The 12,814-nt window shown below is 40.3% G+C and overlaps 1 protein-coding gene across 1 annotated transcript in view; it reads left to right on the top strand.

Moving 5' to 3' along the window:
* LOC143960218 (hydroxymethylglutaryl-CoA lyase, mitochondrial-like) overlaps positions 1 to 12,306 on the top strand; it is a 40,590-nt gene extending 28,284 nt beyond the window's left edge. Inside the window, exons 6-9 of the mRNA XM_077468551.1 lie at positions 2,907 to 2,970; positions 3,060 to 3,248; positions 6,704 to 6,829; positions 10,477 to 12,306. Coding sequence (XP_077324677.1) covers positions 2,907 to 2,970; positions 3,060 to 3,248; positions 6,704 to 6,829; positions 10,477 to 10,578 — 481 coding nt within the window. The 3' untranslated portion in view covers positions 10,579 to 12,306. The remainder of the gene's footprint in view (positions 1 to 2,906; positions 2,971 to 3,059; positions 3,249 to 6,703; positions 6,830 to 10,476) is intronic.
* Positions 12,307 to 12,814: the final 508 nt, after the last annotated feature.

Here is a 12,814-nt window from a genome sequence, read left to right as displayed (position 1 = left end):
ATTCACGTGAACAAGGTCATAACCACCCCCCGACCATGTGCATTGCAGTGGTGTGGGTTAAAGCAGGCAGTGAAGAGACAACATGATGTCACCTCCCCACCTGTCAAACGCTCTTAAGAGCGATCCGCTGCAGATCGCACTTTAGAGGACACCACACATGTAAATAAGGACTTAATTGGCTGAGAATGATAACTAGGTCAGCATGTAAAGCCAGCATTGTTGTTTTTTAGGATCCCCTCCAGGATGCACTTGCCTGAAACTGAAAATTACAGTTTTAAAAAATAGTTATCTTTTTTTATATACAATTGTATTATATTTTACTTTTTATTGAACCATTCCTGCTCAGGGCCGTAATTTAATATTGATTGGACCATGGGCAAACATTTTCTTGGAGCCCCTCCCAAGGCAATTTCCCCCCCCCCCCCATCATTACACAGGACTTCCTCCCCCATACTTCCCAAATCACTGTGGGACCCCCATTTCCCCATACTACCCCCAAAATTACAGGACCCTCCTCATGCATCATTACACAGGAACCCTCCCCCATACTATGCCCATCACTACACAGGCCCCCTCCCCCATACTACCCCCCCCCCCCCATTATTACACAGGATCCGTCCCTCCATAATACCCCCATCATTACACAGCCCCCCTCCTGCTAAGGGTGGAGGAGCAGGGAGGGGGGGTGGTTATTGGGGTGGAGAGGCAGGTATTGGGGTTATTGTTTAGGGTAGAGCAGCGGGGAGGGGGGTTTATTATTGAGGGTTAAGAGGGGGTTATTATTGAGGGTGGAGAGGCAGGGAGGGGGTTATTGCTGAGGGTGAAGTGGAGAGGGGGTTTATTATTGAGGGTGGTGAAGCAGGAAGGGGGGTTATTGTTGAGGATGGTGAGGGTGGTTATTATTGAGGGTGGAGAAGTGGAGAGGGGGTTATTACTGATAGTGGAGAAGCAGGGAGTGGGGTTATTATTGAGGGTGGAGAAGCAGGGAGGGGGGTTATTGGGGGTGGAGAGGCAGGAAGAGGGGTTATTGTTTAGGGAGGAGAAGCAGGAAGGAGGGTTATAGTTGAGGGTGGAGAAGAAGGAAGGGGGTATTTACTGAGGTTGGAGAAGTGTAGAGGGGGTTATTATTGAGGGTGGGAAAGCAGGGAGGGGGTTATTGAGAGGCAGGAAGGCTGATTATTGTTTAGGGTGGAGAAGCAGGGAGGGGGGTTATTGTTGAGGATGGAGAGGCGGGGAGGGGGGTTATTGTTGAGGGTGGAGAGGCAGGGAGGGGGGTTATTGTTGAGGGTGGAGAGGCAGGGAGGGGGGTTATTGTTGAGGGTGGAGAGGCGGGGAGGGGGATTATTGTTGAGGGTGGAGAAGCAGGGAGGGGGTTATTGTTGAGGGTGGAGAAGCAGGAAGGGGTTAACATCAAGGCGGTCAAAGGGTTAACTGTGTGCCGGGGGGGGGGGGGTTATTATTGATGGTGGAGGAGTGGAGAGGCGGTTATTATTGAGGGTGGAGGATTTGGATTCTAATCCCTCCTGACCTCCCAGCAGCCGGGTGTGTGTGAATTCCTGTACCCTGTAGTGCACCAGATTAGTGCACTTAGTAAATCAGAGTTCCACCCGTTTTTTAGTTTATTAAAGGTCAGCAGCTACAAAGTGTAGCTGCTGACTTTTAAAAATCACATTCACCTTTCCCACGGTCCATCCATGTGGCCGCACGGAGCATCGCTCCTCACCCTCTGCTCTCCTCAGCGCCATCATATCTACTGTGGGCAGTGACACCCACCCGTGACAGCTTACGGCCGGGTACGCACTGTGCTCTGCCATTGGCCAGAAAGTGGTCCCAGAAGATCGCTGGCAGAGAGGGGCCGCCTAGTATTTTTTTTGTTTATTAAAAGTCAGTAGCCACAAAAAAAAGTGTATCTTCTGACTTTTAAAAAAAGACACTCACCTGTCCCAGCGATGTGGTCACCCGAACCCTCCAATCTCTCCCCTGCCTGTCCACGGCGCTGGCAATACTACTGTGGGCATCCAGGTGTGATATCTTGCAGCTTCACAGCCAGGTGCGCATGTCTCACTGTGCTGTCCTACAAAGCCGGGCAATCTTCTGGGACCTGTGATGTGTCCCAGAAGATTGCAGAGAGGAAGGGCGGCCTAGGTGGAACACACGGAAGTGGGAGCATGTCAGTAATTGCGATGCATCGCGGAATCGAATCAAATTGAATCGTTGACGAGATAATCGAATCGTGAGACCAGGGAAGATGCGCACCCCTAAAATAAATATATATATATATATATATATATATATATATATATATAACTGCTATGGGACGGTTGAGAAGTGGTTAATGTCATGAATTTAAATGAATATGAATTTATTGTCATTATCGCTATCTTTTTTAGCGCAAGAAAAGCTCAAGAAAATGCATCCCTTTAAATCCTATGTATGTCCTCACACGGTCCCTTGCACTTCCGTTGTCTTGTTAAAAATCTTGCTTGCTGCATTTTTGCTCAGTTATAAAAAAAAAACGCTCCTCCCCGTTAAAATGCATATAAAATGCATAAACAATGCACCCGTGTTACGTTTCTGATGCGGTTTTGGAATCACATGACCTATGGAAAACACACCATAAGCACAGTAAAATCGCGGCAAAGTCACCCACGTTTTCGACACCATTATTAGCATCCTTTTCTTTATCTGCAAAATGCCAAAAACACAATTTTCGGCCACCGAGATTTCAGTGCATATTCTAGAGTATTTATTTCTGTCCAGGGTTTTACAGTGTTAAAATAAAATCATAGTCGTTCAATTAAATTGTCACTACGTAAAGTATATGTTTTTGTTGCTACTCTTTTTTATTAAATTATAAAACCAGTCTCCTTGGGTTTTCTGACATTTTGTATCTGTTGACTTTGCAGGTATGTGTCTTGTGTTCTTGGCTGCCCATACGAAGGGAAAATATCACCAAGTAAAGTGGCAGAGGTAAAATAATATATGGTATCTTTTCTGAAACTACACTGGTCTGCACAGATAAAAATGAAAGATTTATTATTCTTTTTTTTTTCCTTTAGGTGGCACACAAGATGTTCTCTATGGGTTGCTATGAGATTTCCTTAGGGGACACAATTGGTGTGGGGACACCAGGCAGTATGAGAGACATGTTGACTGCTGTTCTAGATGTTATACCATCTAAAGCCTTAGCTGTTCACTGCCATGACACGTACGGACAGGCTTTGGCCAATATTCTTGTAGCTCTGCAGGTAACACTATGCCTTTTACCTATCTCTCACATCTGTAGTGTTTAAAAATTCTCCTTTTAAAAGGTAAAACCTTCACCATTCCCTCTGGATACTGAATTGGAGGGTCTAGTTCATTATAATCACCTGGTGCAATTTAACTTTTGTTTTTTAATGAAAAAAGCTGCAGGGCCTGCATCCCTAGGGGCCCATTCACACCAAAATGCGTTGCGGAAATGGCGTGTTTCCTGCACTGCAGGTGAATTATGCTCTGCCCTTGCGAGACGCATGTGGGTGCCAATGAATTGTTAATGACTCCTACTTTTTCAGTGTTCCTATGTGTTTTGCAGCCCCAGTGTGAACTGGCCTTCAGGACATATTTAACCCTTGGGGAGTGCCTCACCAAAACTGAAATTATTATAGGGGGTGCCAAAATTTGTACTGGAAAAATCAATGGACCAATAACACAAGTAGGAATTTACGTCCTTTGAGGACGTTCTATACACCGACAGCTTGTGAAGCAATTGTATATGCCATATTATTATTTTTTTATTTGCTATATTTTTTTTCTCACGAAAGTAGAGTTACAGATTAAGTTAAATTGATGTGGCTTTCCTATGTTTATGTGATTACTGTACATTTTTTTGAGTATTGAATTATCTATACAGATGTGTAGATTCTCTTTTAAGGTACAGATATTAGACCAGTGATTCTCAACCAGGGTTCGGTGGAACCCTAGGGTTCCTCCAGAGGTTGCTAGGGGTTCCTTCAGCATTGGGTCATTTCTGTCTCTCGGATAAGTTCCCACCGACACCATTGATCTTTTTAGCTAGCTGTAAGGAGGTAATTGACCAATGACCACTGACCACAGGTATAAGGACCATTCTTCCCACTGACCATCACACTACTGTATCGTGAGTTGTAGATTCTAAATGTTAGCAGGGGTTCCCCGGAGACTGGAGAACTATATCAACGGTTCCTCTGAGATGAAAAGATTGAGAAAGGCTGTATTAGACATTAGATTTCACAATATACAATTTTGATGTCTTTGGGCTTTACTGGCCAAGACTCATCAAGGGGAATAGTGATCATACATATTGAAAGACTTGTTTGATTGCTTTTGTCTTCCCCCTAATAAACTGATGCTGGATCTCTGCTGAGTGACGCACCTTGCCATCTCATAGGCCGGAACAAAGCTTGTCCATTCGCTTTTAGAGAATCACACACTGGCACAGATGCCTGCACATCATATTGTCCTCTATTGTCTCTTACCAGACTGACTAAATAAAAATTGCTGTATAGGAGGTGCATTTTTTTCAGTCTATCCCATGACTGGTAGACTTGCACTGAGAGGGATGTATCAGGCACCACTATCTGCTCTTTGTTTTCCTTATATTTATACAGTGCGAATATATGGTATTTTACAACATTACAGGCTATATAAAAGCATGCATAATAATCTCTTTATACCAAAGGAGCTTACAATGTCCCAATCACACTCGCATTCACTGGGACCAGCCTTGGAGAAAGTATAAAAATAATTCCTAACAGTTTATCACTTCTGCAAAAATGAGTTTGATGCCTCACCAGGCAATCATATAATGTCAGCTATGAAACCCAGTACGTTACGTATATTACCAAAGGGTGGCCATAAAGAGCTCTGCCCACCCCATCCAAAACCCAATATGACACTTAGGTGAGGCTAAAGCCACGTAGGAGGCAATAATGAGCTCTTCCAAGAAAATCCCACATTTTGGGATGTCACCGGAACAGGAATAGAGAGAAAATTTAATTTTGGGGACACTAGATCTAGTGAATCTGGTGATAACCTATTATTCCTTCACTTTAGAGGGCTTTCTCTTGACTTCTAATTTTGGCTATGAGACAGGAAGTGAAGAGAAATCTCTCCAGATGTAAAAAACAAAACAAAAAAACAGACGTGTTATAACCCTTCCTTACTCTATCCAAAATGGGGAAAAAAAGGTTTGCCCTTAGTTCTATTGCAAGTATGGGTCAGATTGTGCATGTAATAATTCCCTATGTGTTTAGAGTTGATCATTTGTTAGGACATGAGATCTACAGTAACCAAATCACAAAAATTGGAACATGTGTAAGATTTATGGTTATTTGAGTTGAAAAATGTGTCATAAGCTTTAAAGTGGAACTAAACCCGCTATCCTATAGTTTTCAGCCAAAAAAGCTGCCATCTTAGCCTTTGTTTGATCTTCAACTGCCATAGTGCTGCTCATGTGATCAGTTATGATACCAGACATTTGATGGTTTGACAATTTGGTTGAGAGCCCAACCAATGTGACAGTTACATTCCTGGTACCTGCTGGGAAACTGTTAAAGAGGAGTTCCAGCCTGTATAAAAAATAAAATAAAAATAAAAGTCAGCATCTATAAATACTGTAGCTGCTGACTTAATATAAGGACATTTACCTGTCCAGGTATCTTGTGATGTCAGCACCCCAAGCCGATCCGTCCATCAGCTTCAGGTGCAGGTGCCGGCATCTTCACTAGGGGAAACAGGAAGTGATTTCACAGTCTGTTTACTACTGTGCATTCGCGTGTTGCGCTGCACTTTCTGAATGTCTTCTGGGACCTGAGAAATCGTGCGGCGATCTTACCCGGAGGTGGGAGCGGGTACCTGGTTTTGACAGGTATCCCCCCCCCCCCCCAAAAGAAGTGGCAAATGTGGCAGTGGCAAATGTGGCAGTGGAGGGAGGGTGTGAACAAGCAGAGCTTCCACTTTTGGGTGGAGCTCCGATTTAAATCGATGGGTTTAGTTCCGCTTTAGGCAGATTGGAACAAAGCTTTATAATCTATATATCCATCAGATTGTACAGGAGCTTTATGTATGCTCTGTAGCCTTATAATGTTTTACATACCATTGTTTTCAAATTATATACATTTTTATGTGACAACTGTGTATAGAAAAATATCTTGCAGTTCCAACAATTTTAAAAAGACAATTGGATTGTAAAATGCTATGTATGTGGTTAACATAAGTCCTCTTAAGGGTTATTAGATATGATGTGCGTTTTTTTTTTCTAATTATTCAGTTGAATATACAATATGGCATTTCAAAACATAAAATTATGGAATCATAATACTGTGCTGCTGAATAACATTTAGTTTAGCTTCTGGCACAATAGCTAGATACACAGATGGTGAGGCTTCCCACACACATACAAAGAATATATTTCTTCATTACTTAAGGCCATAAGAAGAGCTCTGATCAGAACATTTTGCTAGGATTATAGACCATGTTCTTTATTTATTTTTATTTTTTTTCACATTTCTTTTATCATTATGAAAGGATAGATTCTATAAAGCAGTCCAGATCAGTTTTTTATTTAAGGGGAAAAACTATACATTTAATTTTGAATAACCAGTCCTGCATTCCATTATACTTCTGATGTTTCATTCTGCTGTGCAGTTCTGGTTAGCTGACACTTTTGCACTCTGTGTAACAGATGGGAATAAATGTGGTGGATTCCTCGATTGCCGGCTTGGGAGGATGTCCTTATGCACAAGGAGCTTCGGGAAATGTGGCCACAGAAGATGTGGTTTACATGCTTCAGGGCCTTGGCATTCACACGGTTTGTATAAATAACCTTTATTTTGATGACCCTGTCATAATGAGCCATCATGTCACTACTTTTTATATTGTCTCTAAAATGAAACCTTCACCAAAAACGCTAGTCAACACTGTATTCATTAATAGGTGTGCTGATATAACCTGTTCACATGTGTATGTTCTTTTGGATTCAAATGAACTGCTTGGCAGATAAAGTACCATCCATCCTGGACTTTCCCCTACACACTGGTTTGTTGGTGGGAATTATGTCCAACCATGGTAGAGACGGGGCCAAATGGCTAGGATGCCATGGCTCCTGGAAGTGTACTGAGTATGATGCCCTGTTTGCTTTCACTTCTATAAAAGTAATGCCCCAGTGGTTTGGCACAAGTTAAGGTGGTGGTGCCAGGTGTGGCTAATCCCACGCAGAACTTGAATAGAGCTACAGTACTTCTACAGGTCTGAGTCTCATTGGTTCAAAAAACAAACTTTCATTCGAACTTCAATTACAAAAAAAAAATTATATGAAAATTAGAAGGCCATTTATTCTTACCTGTCCTGCTACCAGTGCCTCCAATTTTCCCTATACCAGATGAATAATCTTAGGCCTCTCAGTACGTCCCTTATGGATGTGATGGTGAGTGGATGGAACTACAGCACTCCAAAGTGGACAAAGGCATATATGGCAAACAAAAGATATAAAAGTTTCTTGATGCAAAGATTTTTTTTATTTACAATCTCCTGGTGTGCTTACTATTTGTTCCTGAATGTGTTAACACTGTTGCAATCTTAATATGTTGCTAAATTCCAGTATAAAATAAAATAAAAAATGTAATCGCTCTCTTTTACAAATAAACTACCAAAGTGCAAAAAACTCTCATCACTCACCCAATGATTTTGCAATGATCATGTATCTAAAAAAACGCTGTAGAGGATTGCTCCCTTAACAGGGAAGGCGCTCCAGGCTGGTGTATAATCCGACCAGCAAAGAGAGTTTGGATCGGTTTGTCTGTATACTATATATATAGGGAATGTGATAGCGCTACTGCAAACTACAAAATATGATACCAATAATGTTATTGGTATTATCATTATCGTCGTTTGTAGTTTGCAGCAGCGCTATCACATTCCCTATACATATTATCAAATGTTGTTTTGTGATGACATCAGGGTGATAGCAGCAGCTATATTGCATTTGCACATCAGTAGTACAGTAATGCTTCAGTTCACAAACTTAATTTGTGAAACGATTTGGGTCACGAACCAAGGCAAATTTTCCCATAGGGTTCAATGTAAATCCGGTTACTTCATTCTAAACTTTTTTAAAAAAATTTTTTGGGTTTTTGAACCACAAAAATATGAAACAAAGTACAGTACAGTAAGACGAGAGAAAACACTAACCTTGCTTGAGATGACTTCTGGCCTGGAGGAAGGTGGGTGGGAGGCGGTTATTGGTTGGAGGGAGAGTCCCCCTGCATAACAACATTGGGGAGATGTCCTCCTTCAGGGGTTTTCTCACTTCTTTGTCTCTTAGCCGCAGTATACTCACAGTACTCTTCTCTGTGACTGTGATCCACCTACAGGAAGTCAACACATCAGAGCAGGGGAAATGGGCGATGCTCATGTTCGTGAACCGAAACAGAGTTTGCGTACCAAAGCAAATTTTTTATGAACTTTTCTGTTCACGTACAGGCGCGTTCGTGAACTGAGGTATCACTGTATATTGTGTGTTTTATTTTATTCACTTACCACTAGGTGGCAGTGCATAAACTACCACTTATTTATTGTCTCTAAACTAGCAGAGGATGGTGCATCAAAAGGCCACTGCAGAGGATTACTCCTTGACAGGGAAGGTGCTTCAGGCTGGTTTATATTCTGACCAGCAATAAGAGTCGCGAGTTATGTTAGCATGTAAATGGTGGTGGATAACATACAGAAGTGTAATAAAATAGAATCAGATTAAAGATAAAGGTTGAGAAAAAAACATTTGATAACGCTGATGATCACTGTTACTTTGGACTATAATTGGAGACTTTCTTGTATATAATTGATTTATCTTAAAGATAGCACGAAACATTGTTTCTTTTCTTTGCACAGGAGCACGCAATCATTGCACTATATTTTTTATACACTTTTTTTTTTCTTCTTTATTTACATTTTTGGTCACAACATCATTGGGTGATTTTTAAGAGTTTTTTGCATTAGCACTTTATTTGTAGTAGATAGTTATTCAATTTTTTAGTTTATTTTAGATTGAAATTTAGCAACATATTAAGATTGCAACAGTGTTAACACATTTAGCAACACATTAGGTTGTAAATAACAAGGCTTTAACCTCCCTGGCGGTATGATTATTTCAGATTTTAGGTGCTGAAAGCGGTACCATTATTTTGCATGGATATTTGGCGTTTTATATTGTAGGCCTGTAATTCTTAGAAATAATTCACTTAATTCTATCCAAACAAGTGTCTAATAGACATCCCGGGTATGATAACATTTGAAATATGAAATCATAAATTATAAATTATATATATATATATATATATATATATATATATATATATATATATATATATATATATATATATATATATATATATATAAAATAAAACTATAAATAATCATAACAAATAATATAATAATAAAAATGCAATATTTATTCAATAATGTAATCAAATCAAAAACGCCGAAATATGCTGAGTTGCAGAATTGTCGCTGTCATTACTTTTAGAGTTTGATGACGAATTTCCCCACAAATTACTATCGCTCAATTCTGTGAGTGATTCTAATTTATTATCGTTGTTTTCTAGCTGGTCTATAACCACTTTTGATGTAAACTGAAATTTTTTGGTTGCTATGGACAATCTCCAGTTTCCAGGCATAAAGAACAGTATTTATAATATGAAACTGCATGCAGGACACTGGACAAACCACTAGGGACAAAGGGGATGTGTAATTATTTGATACACTTCTGTAATCTGTTACAGTATACTGTATCTACACTGTGTTTTTTACTTTTTGAATTTGGCGCCAAACTCCGTCCCCGTGCATCACAGGGCTCGCAGGGAACGGAGCTCGGCACTGTGACAGATTGAGCGAGACACAGCAGCTCGCTGATCACATCAGGGAGACATCGCTGGATCCAGGGGACAAGGTAAGTAACCCCCTCCATGGATCCAGCGATGCAATCCCGAGTCTGGCTCGGGAATACCGCTTATGGTAATGAAATCTTACCCCGAGCCAGACTCGGGAATACCGCCAGGGAGGTTAATAGCTATATAGTAATTACAAACAAAAAAGAATAATAAGCTTTCTTTTCTCACACCGCTGTTACCCAATGAATATATTTTGCAAGTTTGAGTTTTTCTCAATTTTATACAGCCGCAGTGATAAAATCATATATATCATCCAGGCGCAGTTCACATTTGCCTCCAGTCAAGCTAAACCAACATGTGAAGAGACAGAGGAAATGCTTTTTCTGCTTGCAGCAGACTGATTATATATTCTCGACCTAGGCAATGCCATCTGATTCAAGCTCTGTGGGCACTTTCCAATTATAAATGGTCCTAGTTTTTAGACAAATTATAATTTTACTGTATATTGTGATATAACATAAATGTATTCATGTAAATATACTAATTGATCTATTTTATTGATGCTTCTTTTTAGGGCATTGACTTGAGGAAGCTGACAGAGGCTGGAACATATATATGCACTGCTCTAGGAAGGAGAAGTAATTCAAAAGTAGCTCAAGCGACATGCAAACTATGACCAGCAAAATCAATACAGTATGCACTCTGTATACAGTAATGCCTCCAGTAAGCTGAATGACTTGGGGCTCTGGACCTTACTATCCTGGTGTATCCTGGTGTATGGAAGATCTGCTTTCCAGCATATGACTTGGTAGATTATACATCCTTGCCAAGCAATTCTAACTTGACTTCTAGAAAGCAACTTGTCTAAGAAAGGCCAATGCAGGAATCACGGCATATATAAATTAAATCTCTATAAGAAGTCTGTACTAAAAAAAATGTGTAGACTCCAATGCTAACTTTCTTCTAAAAAAGTTGGATGTTGCTGTTGGCACTTTCTGATCAACTAACCTGGAATAAATATGCAATAACGCTTTCATCTGCCTATTTGTTACAAGACAGTATCCGAGAAATTGATCAGGCTGTTGGAAGCAGGAAGTCAGATAACTAGAATTTTCAGATAAAGATATCAGCAATGGCAGCCAACATGTTCTTTTTTTCTTCGCACAGATTTTCTTTAAATACATTTTCACTTTTCATGAAAAAGTGGGATACACCTTTTAGCTATGTTCTGCAGCAAGATCCTTCTGATTTTATCCATTTTACTAAGTGTTCCCCATATTAGTGACCAGTAGAATGGAACAGATATCGACTTTTTCTTTGTGAAGAATGCCTGTATTATTACAGAAAGCCATCCTATTCTATTGCATCTTTTACATTCTACCCAGAAAAAAAAAATCAGGCGAGTTAAATGTTTCAAAATCCATAATGTGCTGGTAGATATTTGGGGTTGAAATACTGTAGAAGAAATCACAGTGCAGGAAATGGCTTTTAACTTGTGAAAACAAAGCTTAACATTAAATTGCAAAACATGTCATCAAGAAGAGATGGTTGGTAACTAACTTATACCTGTGAATCATTAAATACAGTGTAATGTATATTATTCTGTAAATCATTGTCTTATTCTGTAAATCATTCATTATTTTATAAATGCAAAACTTTTCGTCAGCTTTACAGGCACTTCCCATCTGCAATACAAACAAGTAGCCACTGCCCCTACCTATAACTGGTCTTTACAGCAAGGAGCACTGTAAAGCCCCATACACACTATCAGATTTTCTGCAGATTTTTTCCTTCAGATTTACCAAAACCACGTAATATGAGGTCAAACCTTAGGAGTTTCAATGTGTATGCAATCAGGCAGGTCCTTGCACTAAATGGTTTTGGTAAATCTGAAGACAAAAATCAGCAGGAAATCTGATAGTGTGTATGGGGCTTAAGGGCGATTGTATGTCAAACAAATAAAAAAAAATGTTATACAGCCCATTTAAAATGCATATACCCGCCACAAACACATTACAGAAACATTTTTTATTTGAAAAATAAGTTGCAGGCACATGCTTTTGTAAATTACTGCAGATGGTAACATTTGTGCAGACATATGGCAATTGGCTGACTGATGGGCAGATTAGGAAAAGATGATGAAACTAAACAAGTGCCAGTAGCTGAGCAAAAATGAAAATAAAATACAGAGAATATTCTTCAATTCCTCTGTTTCCTTTTTAGTGATTACAAGGAAATTGGACATCCTAATCTGTTGGCATATGATTTCATTTTAAAAACATTAAAGTTACTGTACCTCTTTAAAACCCCATTGTAACAGTCTAGTCTGTTTATGATTTTGAACATTTTGAAACATGCTGTTTTGTATATTTGCAATTGTTTCAATAAAGTTTTTAAAAACAAATCTAAACTTAGTCTGAAAAGACCCAAAAAGGAATATACCCTTTCCAGCTGGATCCAAAACTCAAGTAGGCTTTGACTTTGTGGTCTTCTCCTAATGCTTTAAAGTGCCTTAAAGGGGTTGTAAAGTAAAAAATTTTATTTTTTTAAAATAACAAACATGTCATACTTACCTCCACTGTGCAGCTCGTTTTGCACAGAGTGGCCCCGAACCTGCTCTTCTGGGGTCCCTCGGTGGCTGTCTCTGCTTCCTCCCGCAGGTGCTTCTCACGTTAATGCGAGCTCCCTCGCATTGGTGAGAAGCACTGCGGGCGTGCTCCCGTGATACAGTCGGCGGCTATAGCCGCTCGCTGTATCACAAGGCCCCGCCCCCCGGCACGCTGCGTCATTGGATGTGATTGACAGCAGCGCGAGCCAATGGCTGCGCTGCTTTCAATCCATCCACTCCAGCCAATCAGCGGCCAGGCTGAGTGGCGAAGAGGACGGCGGGGGCGAGCGCGGGATTTTCGAGG

Source organism: Lithobates pipiens, unplaced genomic scaffold (genome assembly GCF_037356315.1).
Source record: "Lithobates pipiens isolate NorthernLeopardFrog02 unplaced genomic scaffold, aLitPip1_a1.2 Scaffold_8, whole genome shotgun sequence".
In the NCBI taxonomy this organism is placed as follows: Eukaryota; Metazoa; Chordata; class Amphibia; order Anura; family Ranidae; genus Lithobates; species Lithobates pipiens.
Note: the sequence above shows the minus strand (reverse complement) of the source record. Positions and strands in the feature narration are given on the sequence as shown.